Source organism: Populus trichocarpa, chromosome 2, assembly GCF_000002775.5.
Source record: "Populus trichocarpa isolate Nisqually-1 chromosome 2, P.trichocarpa_v4.1, whole genome shotgun sequence".
Taxonomy (NCBI): Eukaryota; Viridiplantae; Streptophyta; class Magnoliopsida; order Malpighiales; family Salicaceae; genus Populus; species Populus trichocarpa.
The window spans coordinates 23,534,013-23,558,751 of NC_037286.2; the positions used below are offsets into that span (position 1 = coordinate 23,534,013).

The following is a 24,739-nucleotide window of genomic DNA, read 5'->3' on the forward strand; positions in this document are numbered from 1 at the left end:
GACCCGAGCAACCCGATGACCCAGTCAAAACCCGGAACCCGGGCCTTGAACCGGGCCGGGTTTAAAACTATTAAAAAAAACATCAAATTGATTTTTTGGATGGTTTTAATGTGTCAAAAATTTAAAAAAAAATAAAAAAAACATTATTTTAATAAAATTTTAATTGAAAAATATTTTTAAAAATCAATCTACACTACAATACCATACACTCCCATGATACCATTAAACCACACAACATCTTACGCACATACACTGTATATATAATTTTCAACCAATCATAAACTCTCAACTTTGCAAAGTAAGTAAATCATGTATTTGGCACTTTTGCCATTTTAGGGGGAAAAACTGTCTGCTCAAATTATAGTATTTTTTATTTTCTTCTTGCTTTTGGTGCATGATAGAGAGGAAAAGATAATAATTTCCTATCATCACAACTAGGCATGAACCTTTTGACACCTCGTGCATCGGAAGAAATTATCACAAATAAATTTATCGATTAATCATAAATTAGTTTTTATAATTTATGAAAATAATTTAATTAATCTTTATTTTATGATAATTAATTTAATAATCCATGTGGTTTTGTATTTGTTATTAATTTGCTGAACTTGTTAAACTTCTGTAGCAAGGCATCGATGCCTTTTCTACTTTATTTTCTTATCAAATTTTCATACTTTAACTATTATTTTCTCTTTTTTATGCTAGCTTTCAACAAATAAAAACATTGAAATTAGAAAAAAAAATGAAAACAAATAGCAAGAATTTGAATGATCATCAACATTACATATTGAAATTACCCTGAATGAGATGGCATCTAGATTTTTTTAATCAAAATCAAAGATTTTATTAATCCTTTTCCTAATATAATACTTCATGTTCTAACAAAAATCTACATATGTTTAGTAAGGGGAAATACTATAAGTATGATAGAGAGAAAAAAATAACCCAATTAAAGTGACGCGTGAGTTAGGTAATACATATAAGAGTTATTAAATATGGTTCGACCTTATAGACCAACTCAATAATTCAATAACCTCGAATCTGATTTAAATCGAGTTTTATATTAAATTAAGCTGAGAATTGATCCGATTAACCTAGCATATCAATTTATAGTCAAATCAAAACTTGGGTAAGATTTGGTTCAACTTTTAAATATTTTTTCAAAGCTATATCGTTTTAAGCTTTAAAAAAACTTCAAAACAATATTGTTTCGGATTAACTCACTCAATTCATGATCTGATCCAGGTTTTATAACTATAAATATATCAAAAAAAAGAAGAAGAAGAAGAAGAATGACAACCTTTATATTCATCACTCCTTAATTCTTTTCCCTTTTTTTTCCATTTAAAATGAGGTGATCCATAACCAAAGAGGGCAAAAGCTTGACAAGCAAACATGCCACGGGGGAGTTGATGAGACAAAGAGGATCACTTGCTTACGTGAACTTGTTCAAATAATTCAGCAACCGGCACAACGTTAAGTTCAAACACTAAGGATATCGAGATTTCTTTCTAATGACAACATCAAAGAAAGAAATGAGCATGATAACAAGAGAATCAAGAGAGATGGATAAAAATGATGATAGAAAAAACAAAATCAAGGAACAACATTAAGTTCTCTAAATATTAATTTTTATTTAATGATAGAATTTATAAAAGGAAAAATGATTTTACTTATTAAGTGAGAACTAAGGATAGTAGAATTTTGTTAATACATCCAACATGCTTTTCAATGATAACATTGAAGAAAGAAAGGAGAGTGGTAGCTTGAGAATATAAGAGAGGGGAGGGGGTAAAATGGTTATGGCCAAAAAAAATTAAGGGATAAAGTTAAATTCATATGAACATTGTTTTTTATTTTATTATAGTATTAAAAAAATTGTTGTTAAGCGTGAACTAAAGTAGGCAAGTAATGATGTATAAGAAAATCCAAATAGTTTAGGAATAATGTTTGTATGTTGGATGATTGGTTAATCTTTTGATTCTAGCAATTTGATCAATTCTTTCTGGCTAAGGTGCTTGGTAGACAAAAGTACTTGGTAGTTGGTACCTACAAAAAATCACATTTGATAGATCCGAGGACTTTTAAATGTTTAAGTAAGCATTTTTTTTCTAAAGAGAGAAAACAATGATATTTTAGAGAGAGATGCTCTAAAAATATGTATATAGTAGAGAATGAAGATTGTGAACCTGGAGCTTGAAGGATTCATGAGGTATTTATAGCTCATGGGTCTTATTCTTTTGTTGAGATAAGGGGCTAAAATGTAATTTTACCCTGATAGTTTTAATGAGAGATAAATATTTCTAACATATGCATTAACGGGGGATAAATATATCTTACACAAATATTAATACAATGGAAATATCATTGGTCATTGTGAGATTTTTATACATTATCTCTTACACAACATTAATGTTGATGAAAAATATGATAGGCCCTAGAAGATTTTTATACACCTAAAGATGATAGGGATGGTACAATAAAAAAAATGTAATGAGTTCATGGAAGCTGGGCTCTTTCCCCAGGTCGAGCCCATGAGGGGTGGGCTTTTCCCCTGAGTTAAGCCATTGAGAGTTGGGTTCGGACACGTTGCCTGAAACCTTGAATTTTAGGCTTTCAAGGAGGGTTTAGGCCCGATAAATTTTGGTTTATCAGTAGAAATTGGAGATTTCTTAAGAAACTAATCCTCTAAAATTTAGTGATATATTAAAAGGCCTTAACATTTTACTATAGCAATGAACAGTGAAATGCTAATGCCTTTTATAATTTGGTCCTCAAGTTTTTTTATATAATTTCATTCTTTAAAATTGGGTTTAATGTGTATTGAACTTCATAATTTATTTTGATTCATTTTCTATAAATTTATCATAGTCTTATGATCTACATTTGGTAAGTTAACCCAATTAACTCGGGTCATTTTTTTTGCTCTTTTTTTTAATTGATTTATTTCTCAAATTCATCATTTAGTATTGAGTTTATTGTGAATTCGGATTCATATTTTTTCTTCTTTATATGGGGTTATTAAGGTTTCATGACCAGAGTGTCGAGCTTTGTGGGGTAGTTGGGTTGGCTTGGGTTTTTTTTTGTCCTTTTTAATTGAATATTTTCTTTTCAATTTCATCCTTCAACATTTGGTAGATTGAGAATTGGACTTTATAATTTTTATTTATTTTCTTTCTATTAAGTTATCCTAGTATCATTATTCAAGTTTGACAAGTTTAACCTAGGTTAACCCATGATATTTTTTTTATATTTTTCTTAATATATTTTTTTCAATTTAATCTTTTAAAATTGGGTTGATTGAGAATTGTGCTTCATGATTGATTTACGTTTTGATTTTTATGGGGTTATCATGGTCTCATGACCCGAGTTACGAGTTAACCCAGTTGCCTTGGGTTTTTTTTATCCTGTTTTTAATTTAGTTTTTTTTTTTTAATTTCATCCTTTACTTTTGAATTATTTGGGAATCAGGCTTCATAATTTATTTCGGTTTGCTTTCTATGCGGTTATTTCAGTCTCATGACTCAGGTTTGATAGATTAACTTGGGTTGACTCGATTTATTTTCTAACTGAATTTTGTTTTCAATTTCATCCTTTAATATAGAGTTAATTGAGAATTGGGCTTAATATTTTTTTCCGTTTGTTTTTAATAAGGTTATCAGGGTCTTATGACCTGAATTGCAAATTTAACAGGTTAATCTGAGTTGATCCAAGTAAATCCGAGTTGATCCAAGTAAATCATAGTTGATCCAATATGTTATCATCTCAATATTTTAAAAATATATCGTCTTGAGTTTATTTAGCCAAAATATATTTTTATCGGTCATTTGGGTTTTTTTTGGGCCTACAAAGTCAACTATGTCATATCATGTCAATCTACACATAATTTATTTTTTTCTGCTAAAATACATGTTAGCAACATCTGAATAATTTTTTTTACATTTAACAAAATTTTGATCTGACTCACAGCATAGCGCGGACAATTACCTAGTGCTTTACTAAAAGATGTTGTATTTATTGTATTTTTTATTTTAACTTTTGTCAATTGCGATTTATTTATTTATCTTATACTTTTTAAATGATATTGAAATATTTTATAACTTTGAAAATGAAATTGAAATTCATATATGCTTGTCTTCTTATCATTCTTAATGGAAAAGGAGGATAGTGAAAAAAATTGAGAAAAAAAAACATATTTAAAAAATATAGAATCTAATTAAAATAAAGAAAATTGAAATTGAAATTGAAACAACACAAAAAAACCAGACTTTATAAAGATAGAGACTTGAGCACCTCCATCGAAACTCAACCAAAAAGTGAATGCATTGTGAAAATCTAAGCAATCTAATGGTAGGCATTATTGTAACAAGGCTTGAATTGGCCCATGAGTTGATTCAAGACCACCGACTTGGAATTTGAACTAGTTTAAGTTGAAAAAAAAAATTTCAATTGACTTAGTTAAAAATCCGAGTTAACCTGACTTGATTTAATTTTCAATTAGTTGAGTTTATTTTTAAAAAAATTAAAATTAAAATAATATTATTTTAATTAATTAAAAAAAAAAGATTTTGAAGCTATCACTTCTAACTTGTAACCTAGATGGGTATTATAACTATGGTAGGCATGATTGACATAGAGATGACAACGATGTAGACCATGTTAATGAATGCAATGGAGTAAAATGATTTTAATTTTTTAACTAACTTGTAATTACATGGAATAATCACATGTTAAAATTAACCTTAATAATTGCTTCTGTTGTTGCACTAGTTATTAAGCTACTGCTAATGTCATTAATAAATCTTTGATGTAACTTTTTGATTTTTGTGTTTTTTTTAACTGTTAATCCCAGCCCGAGAAAAAAACTGGGTCACACACCTAAGTTAACTCGAAAAAACTTAAAAATATATTCGAGGTTTTAATATCTCACATGAAAAATTAAAAAAAAATCAATATATATTGAAATAATAAAGTTTAATATCCTTCCATATTGTTTTATTTCTTTTTTAATTTAGCTCTTATTTTTTTGATTTTTTTTATTTTGTTAAAGTTTTTTTCTTTTCAATTTAACTCTCCAATTTAAAATTTTTGATGCCCTAATTATCATCGGGACAATTTGAAAATATATAAAACATGTAAGACCAATAGTAGCTCTGAACAATAATGAACGGCGATATAATATGTCATGTTGCATGGCACCATGCTCTGATAGTTGTATTGATGCAATAGTGCAAGGCTGGTTGTGATCGAAACATAAAGTAATCAATTATTGCAATCTGATACATTTATTTCAAGCTCTCAACTCGCTTCAACTAAACATGCAATACCTATATTATCACCTTTACTTCTAATAAAGACTCAAGAAAGCACCAAATTAAGTAGCTGAAACCAGATTGAGACAGAGACATGCCAAGTCAACCTTCGGATGCACCAGGTTAATGGCGTTTTTTCCCAGTAGCTACTTCCCAACCTTGTAAAATGTGGTTCACAATTTCCTCTATGCCAAGTCCATGCTTCACCTGCAGGTACATTATGAACAGCAAAGGAAATAAGCGCAACTTTAAGAGAAAGGTTATAGACATAGGTTGTCTCACTGTATACAGAGCAGCTCACGGCCTGGCAGACCAAAGAATTAAATCGTTCAAGAACCAAAAATATGAGAAGATGACAAGTCCACAAGCATTGAATAGCTGGATAGGGCAGGGTCTCTGTAACTAAAGGATAGCCTAAACATAAGCCAAATTCGGAAGAGAGAACTGTGAAATAACCATCATAAGAGGAAAAAGCCTAGATTTCCATAAACAACAGCAGAAGAAAGGAAAGAATATCTTATTGAGGCAGAGCTATTCGTTTCACTAAACATGCCATGACCAATCGGAAGTGGAATGTCTAGCTGTACACCAGGATGGAAATATACGGATTGAGTATATTTCCAAACAAACCGTAAAATAGATCAATTCATTGTGCATAAATCTGCATAACATTTCTTGTAAGCCCACATGTTATACGGCAATTGTGATTCACCTATTATGTTGTGTGTGCGCATGAGTGTGTAGACTAGACTTAAAGACCCAAAAAGGCACCATTATAGACCCTCTTTTGACTGTGCAGATGTCATTCTTTATGAGTAGAAGCGGTGAGGCAGTGTTATGTGCTAGTGATGCTGCATTGTAGGAATCAACAGAGAAAGGCATGGGAGGAGGAGCGGACAATCTGGACAGGGGATAACAGGATAACATGGTGAAGGGTGAAGACTTGAGCATTGTATAGGGTGGAAACCCTAATTCCTTCTGGGATGCTCCATGAATACTCTAGAGAATGCCCCAATCAGATGGTAGCACATGCAATCCCTCAGCATTGGAGAGACTTGGTGTTAGTACCCTCCATTGCTCAAGTTGACCCCTGCCACAACGTTCTCAGCTGTCAACACTGTTTACACCATCTCCAACTCTCTCTATTGCATTCTTTCCTGTACTACAACATCACAAGCATACAACAATGCCTCCCTGCTTCTATTTAGAAAGAACCCGTATCACAAGCAGTGTGGTCTGGCACTTCAAACACAAACTGGGTTGGTGAAATTTGGCGTGTTCTTAAGATTCTATCAATTTGTATTGTTTCATTTCTTTTCTTTTCTTAGGATTGATCTCCTAATTCATATCTTTTCTTTTCTTAAAATTGATCTCCTATTCCATGTTGTATCTTCCAAAGCTTTAGACAACAAATTACAAGATTGTCGCGAGCTTGCCACAAACAAATGCAATCAAACATGAGAAACAGAGTGCTAAACTAACCTGAGCAAAAACAAATGGCCCTCCATCCCGCATTCTAAGTGCATCACGCTCCATGACAACTAAGTCAGCTCCAACTGCTGGTGCAAGGTCAGTCTTGTTGATAACCTAGGATTGTACACAATTAATTCGGACTTCCTGGTAATTTTACATTTCTATACTTGGCCAACAAGATTGAGTCTGAGAGATTGGGAACAGAAGAAGCAGCTATGAGAATGAGAAAACATACAAGGAGATCAGCTTGGGTGATGCCTGGGCCACCTTTCCGAGGAATTTTATCACCGCCAGATACATCTATTATATAGATGATATAGTCAGCCAGTTCCCTGCTGAAGTTGGCAGCCAAATTATCTGCACCATACAAGTTCAACTAGATGATTTCCTTTGCTAATCGATACATAAGTGTATACAAATAAATTTGTAAGGCAGCAGTACTCTTCTTACTAAAACTCATCTGTCAACATGTTAGAAGTAGAACTGCCAAAATTCTTCATCACTATCTAACTTCTGAGATCCTACTTGAATAAAAACCACCTTGCCTGGAGTAATATACAATAAAATTAACTTTGATGTTCAGCGATCATCAATTTAATGTCAGTTTACAGCCACTTAAATATGTATGGTGGTATTCAGTATTGAGTTACCTCCACCAGATTCACAAAGAAGAAGGTCTGCTTTGAACAAGTTAGAAAGCTCCTCGAGAGGGCCAAGGTTAATGCTGATATCTTCACGAATTGCAGCATGTGGGCAGCCTCCAGTTTCAACAGCACGGATCCTCTCCTCAGGAAGTGCTCCATGCTTAATCAAGAACTCACCATCCTCTTTCGTGAATATGTCATTTGTTACCTAAAATAACCATATAGCTCTCCAGCACTTAATCAATCTCTCAATCTACATGACCATGCATTTAAAACGATTGACGATAGAAGAGAACACAAATTATGCCTCATCTGAAAATTTTAGGTGAAAAGCTCTTAGTTGAGCCCGTGTTATTTTCTTCTGAAATTTTAGGCAAAAAACTCTTAGTCTAGCAACTTTGAGGCACAAGTATGAGGATCATTTACAAAGATTAATAGCTATTTACGAATTAATGTTTACAAAGATCCATAAATAAAAGAACAATGAACTCCTTTCAGGGCTGGGCTGCAGCTGCTAATTTGCTGCTTGAGATAAAACTGGGTTCATTAAGCTGGAACGTTTACGTTTAACAAGTTTGACATTCATAATAATCAATAACTTCAAAATCAAATTCAACAAAAAAATAAATCTCAAGAACAATTAGCAAAAAAAAATCTCAGAATCCCATCTTAGATTATTACTCACAGCAGCAAGACTGTACTTGTCCCGCAACAATTTACATAAAGACAGCATCAAAGCTGTTTTCCTGACCAGAACAAAACATAACATTCAATCAGCGATAAACACCTAGAATTAAGTGTAAAAAGAATTAGAAGGGAAAATAGAGAGATACCCAGTACCCACAGGGCCACCAATACCAACAGTGAAAGCTCTTTCATTGAAATCCCTTGTGAGGATTGGTTGTGCTCTCCTGCTAAAGAAGCCAGGAGAGTATATGGGCTCATGTGAATGTGGTGCTAGTCCATCATGGCTATGGTACACCCTCCCATCTGGGCCTACCCTTGATGATGTTTTCCTGCTCCATTATCAAGAATCACACTTCTATAAATATATATTTCAAACCAACAAGAACGAATGGAATGAATTGGAGATAAGAATCTTACTCATCATGGGTATGGTCATGCTGATGGTGGTGGTGATCATGGTCATGATGGTGGTGGTCGTGGGTATGGTGATCTTGTGAAGCCATTGATTGAAGTCTGCAAAAGAGTTCGCTGTAGTGACTTGTGAGGGTACAATATGTAAACCAAGAACGCAGGAAATGATTTTTAAATTTTTTTTTTTTTTAAATTATTGTTTTTATAGAATTTTAGATTGTTTTGATTTTAATTTGTTGATATTAAAAATAAATTTTAACAAAATATTATTTTCATATATTTGTTTCGGGTCTGGATGCACAACTGGGTGTCACTTTCGACTTTGTTTGCAGCTTCCAATTAAACGATTGCGGGAACAAGTTTGTGGAAGGGGAGATAGAAGCCATAGTTTTTTTCTTTTCTGGGACCATATTACAGCAACAACAGCAGAGAAAGCGAGATTGTAAAAGCAGAATGAGAGACATCCATATCAGAAAGGTAATGTGACAAAAGCTATCAAACATCAACATCTCATCACAACAAATTAAGATGTCTTAATATTATATATTCCACAAGCTCGATGAGCTTCAGAGGCAGTATGACATCAACATGCTTGTGTCCATGAACTGACCCAGTAAATAAGTACTGCGTACAAGAAAATATGCAGGAACGGAAATTTATACAGCAGCTTCAAAATCATTTCTTTAAAATAGAAAAAGAATTCAGTGACCATGCATTTAGAGCAATTTTACAGCAGGTTCAAAATAGAAAAAAGGGAACAAAAGAACTTGCATTTAGAGCAACTTTACAGCAATGCCTCACGCCATGGAAGTATGAGTGCTGAAAAATATGCTACCTAGCCCCCTTGTTGTCCAAAACAGATATTTAATGAATGCCAAAAGGTTATGGTAGAAAATCCATAACATAAAATTCGATTTTTTTAAAACAATCTCCCCTCCACTTAAAAACACGAGAAATAAAGCGTGGATACATCAAATTTCAACAAATGCTCTTATTCTCATATAAAATTCTTCGTCACTATTATACATTTTTTCTCTGTTCTGACACAAATCCTGAAGCTTAAAGACATTCTCATTCAACCCATAAACCCTAAGTCATCGTTTTTAAACAACCCAGCTATACAGCAGAGCTACTATGCTATTCTCCTTTAGAAGCATCACATAGCCTCACCATACTTGCACAAGCAAACATGCATCAAGCACCATAAGGCAAGCAATCTGGTTCGAACAGGTTAGGTTTCTAAATCCACAACGAAACATAAGTGTGGAGAACAACCTAATTAATGATCACGTAACAACCAAACAAACAGACTTTCCACAACATTCACGTCGACGCAGATAAGCAGCAGAGGCAGAAGTGGGGAAATACATTAGCACCAACGTTGTTTCAAATTCGCACACAAGCAGCCTCTCAAAAAACCTTAAAACCACTATCTTACCAATAAAAGACTCGACCAAACCACGTTACTGCATTAATTCCCCATGCTTACGCATACAAACATGACTTACCTTGATAAATCCTTAAACATTTAATCAAAATGCAGACCAAAAAAGAATTGCCCCAAACAAACAAACCCTAATTTCGCTTCAATCACGCATAATTTTCAAAAACTCAACATTGCACCCCACTTCTAGGTTTCCAGAGTAGAAGCAGAATAACTCAAAAGGTAAAGCAATAATCACCTGAATTACGCAATTAATAAGCTAGGGAAGGGCTTTGAGGCAATTAGTGACGACCTAATTGCACACTTTCTCTCTCCAAGGGTTTTATCTTTTTTTTGGAAATCACAAAAAGGAAATGAGATTTGCCCTAAAAGATAACAACTCGTTGGAAATGTTAGCCATGAGAGCGAGCGATACTGCTTCAAGAATCTCTCTGTCTATAAATCTGTTCTCTCTGTTGTTTTTTTATCGTTTTAATTTTTTATTTTTTTCTTCGTATTCATGTGTGAGCTTGTTTTATCTTTTCGAAATCGAAGGGGGTACTATGCGAAACCTCTCCCTCTCACGTAGTTTTACATTTCAAAATTGTTTTTTTTTTTAAATAAAAAATTATTTTTTATCTTTTATATTTTAAATTAATATTTTTCTAAAAATTATTTTTTAAAAATAAAAAATATTATTTTAATATATTTTTGAGTGAAAAACACTTTAAAAAATAACTTCAACCACATTCTTAAACATCGCATAATGAGTTTAGTTATTAAATGATAAAAAAACCATTTACAAGATATTAAAATTCTTTTTAATTTTAATTTCATCTTTAATATTAGATTTATTAAGAATTAAATTTTATAATTATTTTTAATATGTTTTTATATAGTTATGATCTAAATAATTGATTTAACGAGTTGATTCAATTTTTTTTTCTCATTTTCTAAAATTAATTTTTTTTTCTTAATTTTATCTTTTAACATTTGGTTGATTAGGAATTAGGTTTTGTGATTTATTTTGATTTGTTTTATATGACTTTATCCATGTCTCGTAACTCGAGTCACGAATTTGATGGATTAACTTGACTTTACTTGATTTTTTTTGTGTCTTTTTTTAATCCATTTTTAAGTTTCAATTTTATCATTCAACTAGATTTATTGGAGATTGAACTTCATATTTTTTTCAATTTATTTTTTATGAAATTATCTCAGTCTAATGACTCGGACTGTGAGTTTAACGGGTTAACTCGGTTGACTTGAGTTTTTTTTTTTTCTAATTGACTTTTTTTTTCAATTTAATTCTTTGATATTGGGTTAATTGAAAATTAGACTTTCAAATTTTATTTTTTTAGATTTTATTTTTTAAGTTATTTGTATCTCATAACTCAAGTCACGGGTTTGACGGTAAACCCGAGTTAACTTAAGCCTTTTTTTGTTCATTTTTAATCAATTTTTCAGTTCAATTTCATCATTCAACATTAAAATTTTATTGGGATTGAATTTCATAAATTTTTTTTAATTTTTTTTATAAGATTATTTCAATCAATGACTTGGATCTCGGGTTTGGCAATTAACTCGATTGCCTCAATTTCCCTCCTTTTTCTAATTAACTTTTTCTTCTCAATTTTATCCTTCAAACTATATTAATTAGGAATTAAACTTCGTAATTTATTTTATTTTATTTTTTATAAGTTTATTCTTATCTCATAACTCAGATCATAAATTTGACGAGTCAACTCAGATTGACTTGAGTAAAGACCAGAGTCATTTTTTTATGTCTTTTATTAACTGATTTCTCAGCTTCCATTACATCCCCTGATATTAAATTTAGAACTTTATAATTTTTTTCAAGTTATTTTTATAAAATTATCAGAATTTTATAATCTGAATAATGAGAACAAGATACATTTCGGGCTGATGATTATCTACGATTCAACACAAACAAGTTCTATAAAAAGTTAGGGTTCGTGTTGATTTTCATCGACTTCCAATAAACCTGCCAACCAGTGCAGAGATCCTCTTAGATTCTTGTGAGAATGTCTTCTCAACTTGTCTTCTCTTGTGTTTAAAAAAACATTTAGGAACTAGACAAGCACAATCTCAAGTTCTCTTACAGAAAACTCTTGTACGTCCTCTCCTCTGTTGTCTATCTCACAGCAATTTGATAGTTAAGTATCAACTTCTGAGATTGCATCTAACTCAAGCAGTCTACATTAACTTCAGAATCTTACCCCTCTCTTTCTTTCTTTAAAATCAGTGTACATTACAGACAAAATGCTTAATAATGGAACTTTTTTTGTTTATTTTTTTGTTGAGCAGAATCTGCAGATGCACACACAAAAATGGTATCACATGCGAACAGATTACGAACATGAATATAGGATACAAAGAGTGCAATTCCCATCAAAAATCAGGTTTCTTCTTCGGAGACCGAGTCACCTCAACTGATCCAAGAAGGTTTCGAAGCTTCTTTGCGTGGCTAGTCATCCCCTTAATGGAATAAGCTTTAATCATTGTTCTATATGTAACTTTATCAGGCTTACAACCTTTCTCCTCCATCAACTCAAGCACTTCTTTCATCTCCGCGAAGCATTCCAGCCTACCATATGCATCCACTAAACAATTAAAAAACACAGTATCCAAAGTTACATCTGAATTCTCAATGAAACGAAGAACACTCCCGATTTTCTCAGGTTTCCCAGCTTCCCGATAAGCTCGCACTAGAGAGCAAAGTGTAACACAACTTGGCTTGATCCTCTCTGACCGCATTAGCCTAAACAAATACTCCATCTGTTTTAAATCCCCTGCTCGTCCAAATGCATCTATCACCACATTGTAGGTAACAATGGTCCACGAGTAGTGGTATCTTTGCATGTATTCCATGACTGCACTCATTTTCTGGTAGTTTCCAGCTTTTCCATAGGAATCCAAGAGAATGTTGAATGTCTTAATATTGGGTTCAATCCCAGCACTCTGAAACTTCTCATAACAATTCTCCATCATTTCCATTTGTCCGCTGCCACCGAAGGCTCTGATTGTTGAGTTCATGGTCCAAACATCAGGCTCACAATCCTGCTGACTCAACATCTCCATTAGTGTTGCTTCCATCTCTGCAAACCTTTTAGAAAGTAGAAATAATGAGTTGCATCTCCACAATGGAGTAGTAATATCACGCTCCATTTGGTTGCCAAAAACACCAAAACCAATTGCTTCCCATAAGGATTAGGTGACAAATGCATGAAAGATAAACAAAACCTGCGAAAAATGGCAGCAAAGGAAGCGTTGAAGACAGAATTGCAAAAGAGGGCGTGATAGAGAGCTGGAGACAATGGGCAACAACCGTTCAATTATCAGATGCACAGTGACTGCCTTTCTCCTCCCATCTAAAGGAACTGAAATATCCTGAAAAGGTGAGGCAATATTTTTTCCCTGCACTTTGCTTTGATGCTTTCAGGGGACTAGCTCATGGGAAGTTAAAATCAATACTCTTTTCCCATTGCATTCTTGGCAACCAGATGGAGCATCAAAAAACTTAAAGGTACCAAACAGGGTAGCTGAGTTACATTTTTGCTTTGCCATAGGCATCGATGAGAGTATTGTACGTGACTGTGTTGGGTCTGATTCCCAAAGATTCCATGTCAGAAAGCAGCACCTGCACTTTGTCAAAGGCAAAAACTTGGAGGCATGATTTTATGAGGATTGAATAAGTGTGGACATCAGGTCGGCAATCAGGAGTGTTTTTCATTTCCTCCATAATAGAAAATGCTTTGTCAAAGAGACCACTTCTTCCATAGGCAGACAAAAGAGCCGTGTAGGATTCATGAGTCACAGCACAGCCTTCATCAATCATAGCTTGAAATAGTTGGTGGGCCTTGTCTGGTTGTTTACACTTTCCGAGCATGACGATGAGTTTGACATACATACCAGCATAAGGCCTGTACCATAGCTGCTCTCGAAGTAGTTCAAAAACCTGACCATAATCATCAAGTCCTCTACTTTACTGTGATTGTAGTTCAAATACTAAGAGCAAATATGTTCAACTGGACAAATCACTTTGAAAATAGTCCCATGCCCAAGCACACATATTTTATACAAGAAGGGCAATGGAGGATCAAAAATACAGTTTGGATGGCAGTGTAATAAATTCCATGAAACATACAAGCTAAATAAAATTCTCTTTGACACAAACAAGCATGGCCTAGTGGTTTGTGTACCCAGTAAAATTTCCTTGAGTGAAGAAGGTTCCAGCCTCAGTGACTCCAGTTTATTAGGGGGGGCTACATCTAGCCTAAGACTCAATGGACCTCCCAAGACCAAAAAAATCTCAATAAATAAACAAAGGCAGAAGACCATAAATTAAATAAATAAACTGAAAGGATAGACCCACCAACCTCGAGAGCAGAAGCCCAGCGCAATGCAGTGATTCTTTCATGAAGAGCTTCAAGGACAGTTTGCGGAAGCAACTTCTTTGAATTAGTAGGACCTCTTTTCTTCTCAATTACAGCTTTAGTAGCCTCTCTTCGCAGAATCACAGATATCGCCTTCTGTGACGCAATTTTCCTGTTAACCTCTTCTTTTCTCTCTTTCTCTTCTTTCTTCTTCAGCTTTTCCCACTCTATTTCCCTTCTCGTCATCTCTCCTCTCTCGCTCCTACCTATAGCAACATTATTGTTTGCGGAAGAGGAAGCGAAATTGGATTTGGTTTCGGGTCTGGATGCACAACTCGGTGTCACTTTCGACTTTGTTTGCAGCTTCCAATTAAACGATTGCTGGAACAAATTTGTGGAAGGGGACAGAGAAGCCATAGTTTTTTTTCTTTTGTGGGACCATATCACAGCCGCAGCGACAACAGAGAAAGTGAGATTGTAAAAGCATAATGAAAGACATCTATATCAGAAAGGTAATGTGACAAAAGCTATCAAACATCAACATCTCATCACAACAAATTAAGATGTCTTAATATTATATATTCCACCGTTGTTCCACAAGCTCGATGAGCTTCGGAGGCAGAGTATGACATCAACATGCTTGTGTCCATGAACTGACCCAGTGAATAAGTACTGCATACAAGAAAATATGCAGGAAAAGAAATTTATGCAGCAGCTTCAGAATTATTTCCCCAAAATAGAAAAAGAATTCAGTGAGCATGCATTTAGATCAATTTTACAGCAGCTTCAAAATTATTTATTCAAAATAGAAAAAAAGGAACAAAAGAACTTGCATTTAGAGGAACTTAACAGCAATGCATCACACCATGGAAACATGGGTGCTGAAAAACCATGCTAGACAAAGGTGTAAAACTGAGAAGACATTTAATCAAAACACGGAACAAAAAAGATTGCCCCGAACAAACAAACCCTAATTTCGCTTCAATCACGCATGATTTTCAAAAATTCAACATTGCACCCCAATTCTAGGGTTTCTAAAGTAGAAGCAAAATTACTGAAAAAGGTAAAGCAATAATCACCTGAATTACGAAATTGAGAGGCTAGGGCACAACTTTGAGACAACTAGTGACGTCCTGGCCGCACACTTTATCTCTCCGAGTTTTTTTTTATTATTATTTTTGCAAATCACAAAATCAAAACGAAATGAAATTTGCCATGGAAGTTAACAACTCATTGGAAATGTTAACCATGACAGCATGCCATTCTGCTCCAATAATCTCTCTGTCTACGAATTATCTTCTCTCTGCTATTTTTTATTTCGATAAAAGTTTTGGTTACTGAACATGAATGAGTGGAAGATACTACAGGACACATCTCTCATGTAAAAAGTATAAAAAACTCTTATCCTTTTATCGTTTGTTTGTAGATAATAACGAAAAGATACTTTTATAACCCAATTCTGTGTTTTCAATTTTTATTTTTATTTTTTTTATAAAAAATACAAGCAATTTTGTTGGCAATTAGTTTTACGAGTGATTTAAATGGATACATTTGAGATGGAAGAATTAAATGACCTGCGTCTGGAATCTAAGTTACTTTTTATTTACTGAAAAATAATTTTTTTTTGAAAAATAAATTCTGAAAGAAATAAATTTCGGGAAAGTATTTTCCAATGTTTGGTAGTGTAATGAAAAATAAGTTGGAAAATATTTTCCAGTGTTTGGTTATGTCATGGAAAATAAGCTGGAAAATAACTTATTAATATTTTATTTTTCTCAAGTTTATTAAAATAATAAGGAACAAATCTTACAAATTAAAAAGTTGAATGAGAATGAAATTGAAAAAAAATATAATTTCATAAATTATCTCAAATAAAATAAATAATAATCAAAATAATAGAGATCAAATCTAAAAAATTAAAAAAAATGAAAGATGAAAAAATTAAAATAATAATAATTAACATTTCTTAAATTATTTCAAATAAAATAAATAACAATCAAAAGAATGAGGACCAAATTTGATAGATAAAAAATTTTAATAAAAAAATGATAAGGAAAAAGCAAATAGTAATTATAAAAATAAGGACCAAAATTAATATAAAAATTAAATTTTAAGAGATGAAATTGAAAAATAAATATTCAAAACAAATTATATATAGCAATCAAAAGTTTGAGGATCAAATTTGATATAATCAACAAATAATGACATTTCTAATTTTTTCACAACTTCCGGAAAGTGTTTTCCGCCCAAATTTTCCAGGAAAACACTTTCCTGAAAACCAAGCCAAATTTTCCTTTGACTGGAAAGTGTTTTCCGTTGACCAACTTTTCTAATGGCAAACAAACACAGGAAAGTTTGGAAAGTGGTTTCCAGAAAACCACTTTCCAAAAAACAAACACAGCCTAAAGGAGGGTTGCTTTTTCGTTGTAGCGAGATCTAATAGTGTTGAGTCATGCTTATATTACAACTCAATCGTGTTGGGTCTTGCTAAACCCATTAAAATTAGGTTTCGCTCTTATCAAGACTCAAGATTTTATTTTTTTTCTTTTTCATACGGTAAAAGGCATATAAATATATAAGAATTTTTTATATATTATACAAAAATTGGATAGTGATATTTGTTTTATTTGAGGTTGGGTTGAATTTTTTTATTAAAGCATATTTATTTTTGCCTTTCAAAAATGCTTTTAAAAATAATAATAATAATTAATTTTTTTCTTGACTTCAAATTAAGATTTTTATTTTTTTTCCTCTTGAATTTTTTTTTCAAATAAAAACATTCAAAAAAATTATAATTCTAATATTGTCATATTAAAGTTGATGAAACTCTAAATAAAATTTTTATTCATATAATATACTTTATATATTTGTATTATATAAGAGAATTTAACAATAAACTTTTTTTCTTTACTTCAAATTAAGATTTTTATTTTTTTTACCTCTTGAATTTTTTTTTTCAAAATAAAAACATTCAGAAAAATTATAAATTTAATATTGTCATATTAAAATTGATGGAGCTCTAAATAAATTTTTTATTCACATAATATACTTTATATATTTGTATTATATAAGAGAATTTTTTAACAATAATTTTTTTTTACTTCAAATTAAGATTTTTAATTTTCTTTCCTCTTGAATTGTTTTTTCAAAATAAAAGCATTCATAAAAATTATAATTCTAATATTATCATATTAAAGTTGATGGAGCTTTAAATAAATTTTTTATTCGCATAATATACTTTAGATATTTGAATTATAAAAGAGAATTTTTTAACAATAAAATCCATTTAAAAAAATTCATAAATACTATAATATAATATTATTTTGGACCAACGTTGCTGGGTCGTTCTGCCAAACATGACTCAATGACGCTAGGTCATGTTGCCTTGCAGGACCCAACGTTATTGGGTTCTTCTGACAAGCATGACCCAATGATGCGGGACCATAGGGTACCCAGCTGCTAGGTCATTATGTCAAGAATAACCCAATGATGATGGTTCATGTTGCCCGGCAGCGTTGGGCTCATATGGATACCCACATGTTGGGTCCTTTTGCCAAGCATGACCCAATAATGTTGGTCACTGCTGCCTAGCAGCGCTGGTCCCAGATGGATACCTAGTTGTTGGGTCCTTCTGCAAAAACCCAAGTTTATTGGTTCTGACACTGCCGCAAAACCCAATGATAGCGGGTCTAGGTGCACCGAGACCCAGCAGCAGAAAGCCTAAATGGGTACCTAACTTCTAGGTCATTCTGTCTAGCATGACCCAATGATGTTGGGTCCTTTTGTCAAGCACGACCCAATGATGCTAAACCTTGTTGCCCAGCAACGCTAGGCCCAGATGGATACCCAGCTGTTGGGTCCTTTTGTCAAGCATAACTCAATAATGCTAGGCCCATATGGATACCTAATTGTTAGGTCCCTCTACCAAGACCCAATGATAATGGGTTTGGGTGCCCAGTAAAGATGGGCCTAGCTGAAACAGGACTCATTAAAGTTGAGTCCTGCCTCCACTAGGACCTAGCATTGGTAGGCCCAAAGCAGTGAACAAGATCCATTTTTGCTAGGTATTGTTGTCAGCAGGACACGACAGCGGTGGACCCAGAGTTACGAGCATAACCCACTAAAGTTGGGCCCTGCTTCCACCATGACCTAGTAGAGCCCACCCACGAGGTCAATCTGGAACTCAGGCGACCCGAAAAAAAACCTGGTAAAGTCTTTTTTTTTTTTAATTTTTTTTTTCAAGACCTCTTTTTTTATATATTTTTCAGTTGATTACTAAACTCATTTCAAAGTTCATTATATAAATACTAGACAAATATTTTATTTGTTCAATGTGGAATTTAAAACCCTTTAGTATGTTTTTTCAATGTGAGATAAAAAAAGTTATGTTCATAAGAAAAAGTTATGTTTTTTCAATGTGAGATAAAAAAACCTTTTTATTAGTTTAAATTAGGGGTGTTCACGGTTCGGTTTAGACTCAAAAAACCAACCGAACCGAGTTATATTAATTTTATGAAATATCACCCGAACCGGACCGAAATCCGGTTCAAACCGAACAGGTTCGGTTCGGTTAAATCCGGTTTTTTTGGCAAAAAACCGGAAAACCGAATCCCTTCACAGATCAAACACTTATTTTTCCTTGTTTGGAATTTTATATTTCCTGCTATTACAATCTTGAGCTGACAAGCGAGGAACAATGCAGTTTAGCTAACCATTCAGAGGATTTTGTAATAGATCCGTCTTTGTTGCAGTAAACAACAAAAGCTATAAATTCATCTTCGGTCATTAATCATTGTTTCCTGTTGATAAACCTTGGATCCCTGGGCAAACACCAAGTACTGGGTCAAAAATTACCTTGTTATCTTTTCTCTACAGGATCCATCTCCTTATACTGTAACTACAACAACTTGCACAGAAATAAAGAAAGATTGTGCAAAAGTAAAGAGAAGAGAAGTTAAGGAGATGAAGAGATGAGTTTGTGTTTGGCTCACTTTTGAGATGGATGAGAATCACTTTTGAGATGGAGATAAACGTAGATGAAGAGAGGAGAATCACTTTTAAGATGGAGGAGGCAGAGCAATTGAAATTTGAAAGGGAAAGGAAGATTGAGATAAATATTCTCAGGGGTCAAGCGGCGGCTTTTAGGGTTAGGTTTCAGTATTTAACTATTTATACCCGTCTTAACTCTTAATTTGTATAGCTTTGGGTTTTTTGTTGGTCCGGTTCGGTTTGTCGGTTTCAGTTTTAAAACCGAAACCAAACCGGGCCTATTAGAATTTATGATTTTGAAAATCGGTTTGATCGGTTTTTTATCTCGGTTCGGTTTTTTCGGTTAATTTTTCTTCGGTTTTCTTGGTTAATCGGTTTTTTTAAACACCCCTAGTTTAAATACTTTAACTTAGAAGAATAAAATAATATTTTTTCAATGTGCGATAAAAAGTCTTTTGATGTAATCTTTTAAACTTAATTGTTTACAACATTTATAACCTCTATCCACATTCATTACTTCTTAATTTTTTCATATAATAGTAAAACCTCAAATATTATTTTTTTAATTTTTCTAATTTGACCCGAGTCAACTCGTGTAACTCAGGATTCGACCCCTTGACCGGGTCAATCCCTAGGTCGGGTTTGATAACTATAGTTGTCATGAATATATATTTTTAATTTGTTATATTTTTCGATCTATCAAAATACATTTAAAAAATTTATATAAATATTTTTTTATAAAAATAAAAATATTTAACCTGCAGCAGACTGCAGAGAGAGGGGCTCGCGTAACTGGCTGATATAAAAGGATAGTCGTATCGATGCTATAGTACAAGGCTGGTTGTGATCGATACATATAGTAATCAATTATTGCAATCTGATACACTTATTTCATGCTCTCAACTCGCTTCAACTAAACATGCAACACCCATATTATCACCTTTACTTCTAATAAAGACTCAAGAAAGCACCAAATTAAGTAGCTGAAACCAGATTGAGACAGAGACATGCCAAGTCAACCTTCGGATGCACCAGGTTAATGGCGTTTTTTCCCAGTAGCTACTTCCCAACCTTGTAAAATGTGGTTCACAATTTCCTCTATGCCAAGTCCATGCTTCACCTGCAGGTACATTATGAACAGCAAAGGAAATAAGCGCAACTTTAAGAGAAGGGTTATAGACATAGGTTGTCTCACTGTATACAGAGCAGCTCACGGCCTGGCAGACCAAAGAATTAAATCGTTCAAGAACCAAAAATATGAGAAGATGACAAGTCCAAAAGCATTAGTGTTAATAAACATTGAATAGTTGGATGGGGCAGGGTCTCTGTAACTAAAGGATAACCTAAACATGAGCCATACTCGGAAGAGAGAATTGTGAAGCAACCATCTACTATAACCTCAAAAAGGCTAGATTCCATAAACAACAGCAGAAGAAAGAAAAGAATATCTTATTGAGGTAGAGCTATTTGTTTCACTAAACATGCCATGGCCAATCAGAAGTGGAATGTCCAGCTGTGCACCAGGATGGAAATATACGGATTATGTATATTTCCAAACAAACCAGTAAAATAGATCAATTCATTGTTCAGAAATCTGCGTAGCATTTCTTGTAAGCCCACATGTTCCACGGCAATTGTGATTCACCTATTATGTTTTGTGTGCGTGCATGAGTGTGTAGATTGGACTTAAAGACCCAAAAGGCACCATTATATACCCTCTTTTGACTGTGTAGATATCATTCTTTACTAGTGATGCTGCATTGTAGGAAGCAACAGAGAAAGGCATGGGAGGAGGAGCGGACAATCTGGACAGGGGATAACATGGTGAAGGGTGAAGACTTGAGAATTGTATAGGGTGGCAACCCTAATTCATTCTGGGGTGCTCCATGAATACTCTAGAGACAAGCCCCAATCAGATGATAGCACACGCAATCCCTCAGCATTGGAGAGACTTGGTGGTAGTACCCTCCACCATTGCTCAAGTTGACCCCTGCCACAATGTTCTCAGCTGTCAACACTGTTTACACCATCTCTAACTCTCTCTATTGCATTCTTTCCTGTACTACAACATCACAAGTATACAACAAAGCCTTCCTGCTTCTACTTGGAAAGAACCCATATCACAAGCAGTGTGGTCTGGCACTTCAAACAAGAGCAGGGTTGGTGAAATTTGGTGTGTTCTTGAGATTCTATCCATTTGTATTGTTTCATTTCTTTTCTTCTCTTAGAATTGATCTCCTAATTCATTTCTTTTCTTTTCTTAAAATTGATCTCCTATTCTATGTTGTATCTTCCAAAGCTTTAGACAACAAATTACAAGACTGTAGCAAGCTCGCCATAAACAAATGCAATCAAACATGAGAAACAGAGTGCTAAACTGACCTGAGCAAAAACAAATGGCCCTCCATCCCGCATTCTAAGTGCATCGCGCTCCATGACAACTAAGTCAGCTCCAACTGCTGGTGCAAGGTCAGTCTTGTTGATAACCTAGGATTGTACACAATTAACTCGGACTTCCTGTTAATTTTACATTTCTATACTTGGCCAACAAGATTGACTCTGAGAGATTGGGAACAGAAGAAGCAGCTATGAGAATGAGAAAACATACAAGTAGATCAGCTTGGGTGATGCCTGGGCCACCTTTTCGAGGAATTTTATCACCGCCAGATACATCTATTATATAGATGATATAGTCAGCCAGTTCCCTGCTGAAGTTGGCAGCCAAATTATCTGCACCATACAAGTTCAACTAGATGATTTCCTTTGCTAATCGATACATAAGTGTATACAAATAAATTTGTAAGGCAGCAGTACTCTTCTTACTAAAACTCATCTGTCAACATGTTAGAAGTAGAACTGCCAAAATTCTTCATCACTATCTAACTTCTGATATCCTAACATGAATAAAAACCACCTGCCTGGAGTAATATACAATAAAATTAACTTTGATGTTCAGCGATCATCAATTTAATGTCAGTTTACAGCCACTAAACTATGTACGGTGGTATTCACTATTGAGTTACCTCCACCAGATTCACAAAGAAGTAGGTCTGCTTTGAACAAGTTAGAAAGCTCCTCGAGAGGGCCAAGGTTAATGCTGATATCTTCACGAATTGCAGCATGTGGGCAGCCTCCAGTTTCAACAGCACGGATCCTCTCCTCAGGAAGTGCTCCATGCTTAATCAAGAACTCACCATCCTCTTTTGTGAATATGTCATTTGTTACCTAAAATAACAGTATAGCTCTTCAGCATTTAATCAATCTTCATGACCATGCATTTAAAACGATTGACGATAGAAGAGAACACAAATTATGCCTCATCTGAAAATTTTAGGTGAAAAGCTCTTAGTTGAGCCCGCGTTATTTTCTTCTGAAATTTTAGGCAAAAAGCTCTTGGTATAGCAACTTTGAGGCACAGGTATGAGGATCATTTGCAAAGATGCTATTTACGAATTAATGTTTTATATATCACCATAAACAAAAGAACAATGAACTCCTTTCAGGGCTGGGCTGCAGCTGCTAATTTGCTGCTTGAGATAAAGTGGGTTCTTTAAGCTGGAACGTTTACGTTTAACAAGTTTGACATCCATAATAATCAATAACTTCAAAATCAAATTCAACAAAAAATAAATTTCAAGAAGAACAATTAGCAAAAAAAAATCTCAAAATCCCATCTTAGATTATTACTCACAGCAGCAAGACTGTACTTGTCCCGCAACAATTTACACAAAGACAGCATCAAAGCTGTTTTCCTGACCAGTACAAAACATAACATTCAATCAGCGATTAACACCTAGAATTAAGTGTAAAAAGAATTAGAAGGGAAAAGAGAGAGATACCCAGTACCAACAGGGCCACCAATACCAACAGTGAAAGCTCTTTCATTGAAATCCCTTGTGAGGATTGGTTGTGCTCTCCTGCTAAAGAAGCCAGGAGAGTATATGGGCTCATGTGAATGTGGTGCTAGTCCATCATGGCTATGGTACACCCTCCCATCTGGGCCTACCCTTGATGATGTTTTCCTGCTCCATTATCAAGAATCACACTTACATAAATATATATTTCAAACCATGAAAACAACAAGAACGAATGGAATGAATTGGAGATAAGAATCTTACTCATCATGGGTATGGTCATGCTGATGGTGGTGGTGATCATGGTCATGATGGTGGTGGTCATTGGTATGGTGATCTTGTGAAGCCATTGACTGAAGTCTGCTAAAGAGCTCGCTGTGGTGACTTGTGAGGGTACAGTATGTAAACCAAGAACGCAGGGAATGAAGCTCGGTGCTGACGGCTGAAGCACATGGAGGGCGATGACAGTGCTAGAATGTTTAACAATGATTTTAAAAAAAAATAAACTTTTTTTTTTAAATTAAATTTTTTTTATAATTTTAATTTTTTTATTTTAATTTGTTAATATTAAAAATAAAATTTTAAAATAATATTATTTAAATATATTTTTAAATAAAAAATACTCTAAAAATACAACTACCATTATAATTTTAAACACTACAATCAAAGTCAATGTGTGTTTTTGTCGTGGTTAGTAATAATTTGGACAAGGATAGCCTGTTGACTGATTTGAAGCCCTAGTTATTAAAAAAAAAAAATAAGCAACTCTTCACAAAACATTTAATTTAATTTTTAATATTATATTTATTAAAAATTAAAATTTATAATTATTTTTAATCTATTTTTATAAAATTATATCACTTTTATAATTTAGATTGTAGGTTTAACAAGTTGGCTCAAATTTTTTTCTTATTTTTCTAGTTGATTTTTTTTCTTAATTTCATCATTTAACATCGATTGATTAAGTATTAGATTTTATAATTTATTTTGGTTTATTTTATATGAGTTTATCCATGTCTCATGACTCAAGTTACGAATTTGATGGTTTAACTTATGTTTATTTGACTTGTTTTTTGTGTTTTTTTTAATTTATTTTTAAATTTTAATTTTATCCTTCAATATTAAATTTATTAGAGATTGAACTTCATAATTTTTTCAATTTATTTTTTATGAGATTATCTCAGTTTAATGACTCGGACCACGGGTTTAACTGGTTAACTCGATTGACTTGAGTTTTTTTTTCATTTTCTTAATTGACTTTTTTTCTCAATTTCATTCTTCAACATTGGGTTAGATAGGAATTAGGCTTTAAATTTTTTTTTGGATTTTTTTTTTTAAGGTTATCCATGTCTCGTGACTTAAATCATGAGTTTGACAGATTAGCCTAGATTAACTTAAGCCTTTTTTTGTTCTTTTTTTAATCAATTTTTTAGTTTCAATTCCATCTTTCAACAGTAAGGTTTTATTGGGATTGAGCTTCTTAATTTTTTTTTCTTTTTACAAGGTTATTCCAATCAATGATCTGGACCGCGGGTTTGACGAGTTAACT

At 33.4% G+C, this 24,739-nt stretch overlaps 3 protein-coding genes across 6 annotated transcripts; all 3 read right to left on the bottom strand.

Moving 5' to 3' along the window:
* Positions 1-5,176: 5,176 nt before the first annotated feature.
* On the bottom strand, positions 5,177-10,513 carry LOC7471145 (urease accessory protein G). 2 transcript variants are annotated; one of them, XM_006386810.3, is made up of 8 exons: positions 10,210-10,513; positions 8,534-8,644; positions 8,263-8,445; positions 8,115-8,175; positions 7,436-7,637; positions 7,021-7,142; positions 6,795-6,899; positions 5,177-5,519 (listed from the first exon to the last, which is right to left on the bottom strand). In XM_006386810.3, exons 2-8 carry the CDS (start codon positions 8,617-8,619, stop codon positions 5,436-5,438), a joined length of 843 nt encoding a protein of 280 aa, XP_006386872.1. In that variant the 5' UTR covers positions 8,620-8,644; positions 10,210-10,513; the 3' UTR covers positions 5,177-5,435. The 2 variants fall into 2 exon arrangements, with proteins under 2 accessions (XP_006386872.1, XP_002303043.1); XM_002303007.4 differs by having other exon boundaries at positions 8,534-8,629; positions 10,210-10,512.
* On the bottom strand, positions 5,177-23,673 carry LOC7471148 (urease accessory protein G). Of its 2 annotated transcripts, XR_008058542.1 has the most exons (8): positions 23,455-23,673; positions 23,176-23,358; positions 23,028-23,088; positions 22,360-22,561; positions 21,945-22,066; positions 21,719-21,823; positions 20,265-20,456; positions 5,177-5,327 (listed from the first exon to the last, which is right to left on the bottom strand). XR_008058542.1 is itself a non-coding variant. In XM_006386811.3 (7 exons), the coding sequence occupies exons 1-7, from the start codon at positions 23,538-23,540 to the stop codon at positions 20,373-20,375; spliced, it is 843 nt and encodes a 280-aa protein (XP_006386873.1). In that variant the 5' UTR covers positions 23,541-23,673; the 3' UTR covers positions 20,164-20,372. The 2 variants fall into 2 exon arrangements, 1 of the variants encoding a protein (XP_006386873.1); XM_006386811.3 differs by lacking the exon at positions 5,177-5,327 and having other exon boundaries at positions 20,164-20,456.
* Positions 12,173-15,761, bottom strand: LOC7471146 (pentatricopeptide repeat-containing protein At5g48730, chloroplastic). Of its 2 annotated transcripts, none has more exons than XM_024595678.2 (4): positions 15,427-15,761; positions 14,351-14,774; positions 13,523-13,929; positions 12,173-13,077 (listed from the first exon to the last, which is right to left on the bottom strand). In XM_024595678.2, exons 2-4 carry the CDS (start codon positions 14,762-14,764, stop codon positions 12,363-12,365), a joined length of 1,536 nt encoding a protein of 511 aa, XP_024451446.2. In that variant the 5' UTR covers positions 14,765-14,774; positions 15,427-15,761; the 3' UTR covers positions 12,173-12,362. The 2 variants fall into 2 exon arrangements, with proteins under 2 accessions (XP_024451446.2, XP_024451444.2); XM_024595676.2 differs by having other exon boundaries at positions 14,351-15,019.
* Positions 23,674-24,739: the final 1,066 nt, after the last annotated feature.

Bases quoted from the DNA above. Each gene is read 5' to 3' on its own strand.
- LOC7471148 (XM_006386811.3), bottom strand. From the start codon at position 23,540: ATGGCTTCACAAGATCACCATACCAATGACCACCACCATCATGACCAT. The intron at 23,359-23,454 runs GTAAGATTCTTA...ATAATGGAGCAG, and splicing joins CATGACCATACCCATGATGA to GAAAACATCATCAAGGGTAG. The intron at 20,457-21,718 runs GTCAGTTTAGCA...ATGTACCTGCAG, and splicing joins GGCCATTTGTTTTTGCTCAG to GTGAAGCATGGACTTGGCAT.
- LOC7471145 (XM_006386810.3), bottom strand. From the start codon at position 8,619: ATGGCTTCACAAGATCACCATACCCACGACCACCACCATCATGACCAT. The intron at 7,143-7,435 runs GTAACTCAATAC...TGTATGGTGCAG, and splicing joins TCTTTGTGAATCTGGTGGAG to ATAATTTGGCTGCCAACTTC. The intron at 6,900-7,020 runs GTATGTTTTCTC...GTACAATCCTAG, and splicing joins TCACCCAAGCTGATCTCCTT to GTTATCAACAAGACTGACCT.
- LOC7471146 (XM_024595678.2), bottom strand. From the start codon at position 14,764: ATGGCTTCTCTGTCCCCTTCCACAAATTTGTTCCAGCAATCGTTTAAT. The intron at 13,930-14,350 runs GTTGGTGGGTCT...GATTATGGTCAG, and splicing joins GCTGGGCTTCTGCTCTCGAG to GTTTTTGAACTACTTCGAGA. The intron at 13,078-13,522 runs GTAACTCAGCTA...ACTTTCTAAAAG, and splicing joins GCCTATGGCAAAGCAAAAAT to GTTTGCAGAGATGGAAGCAA.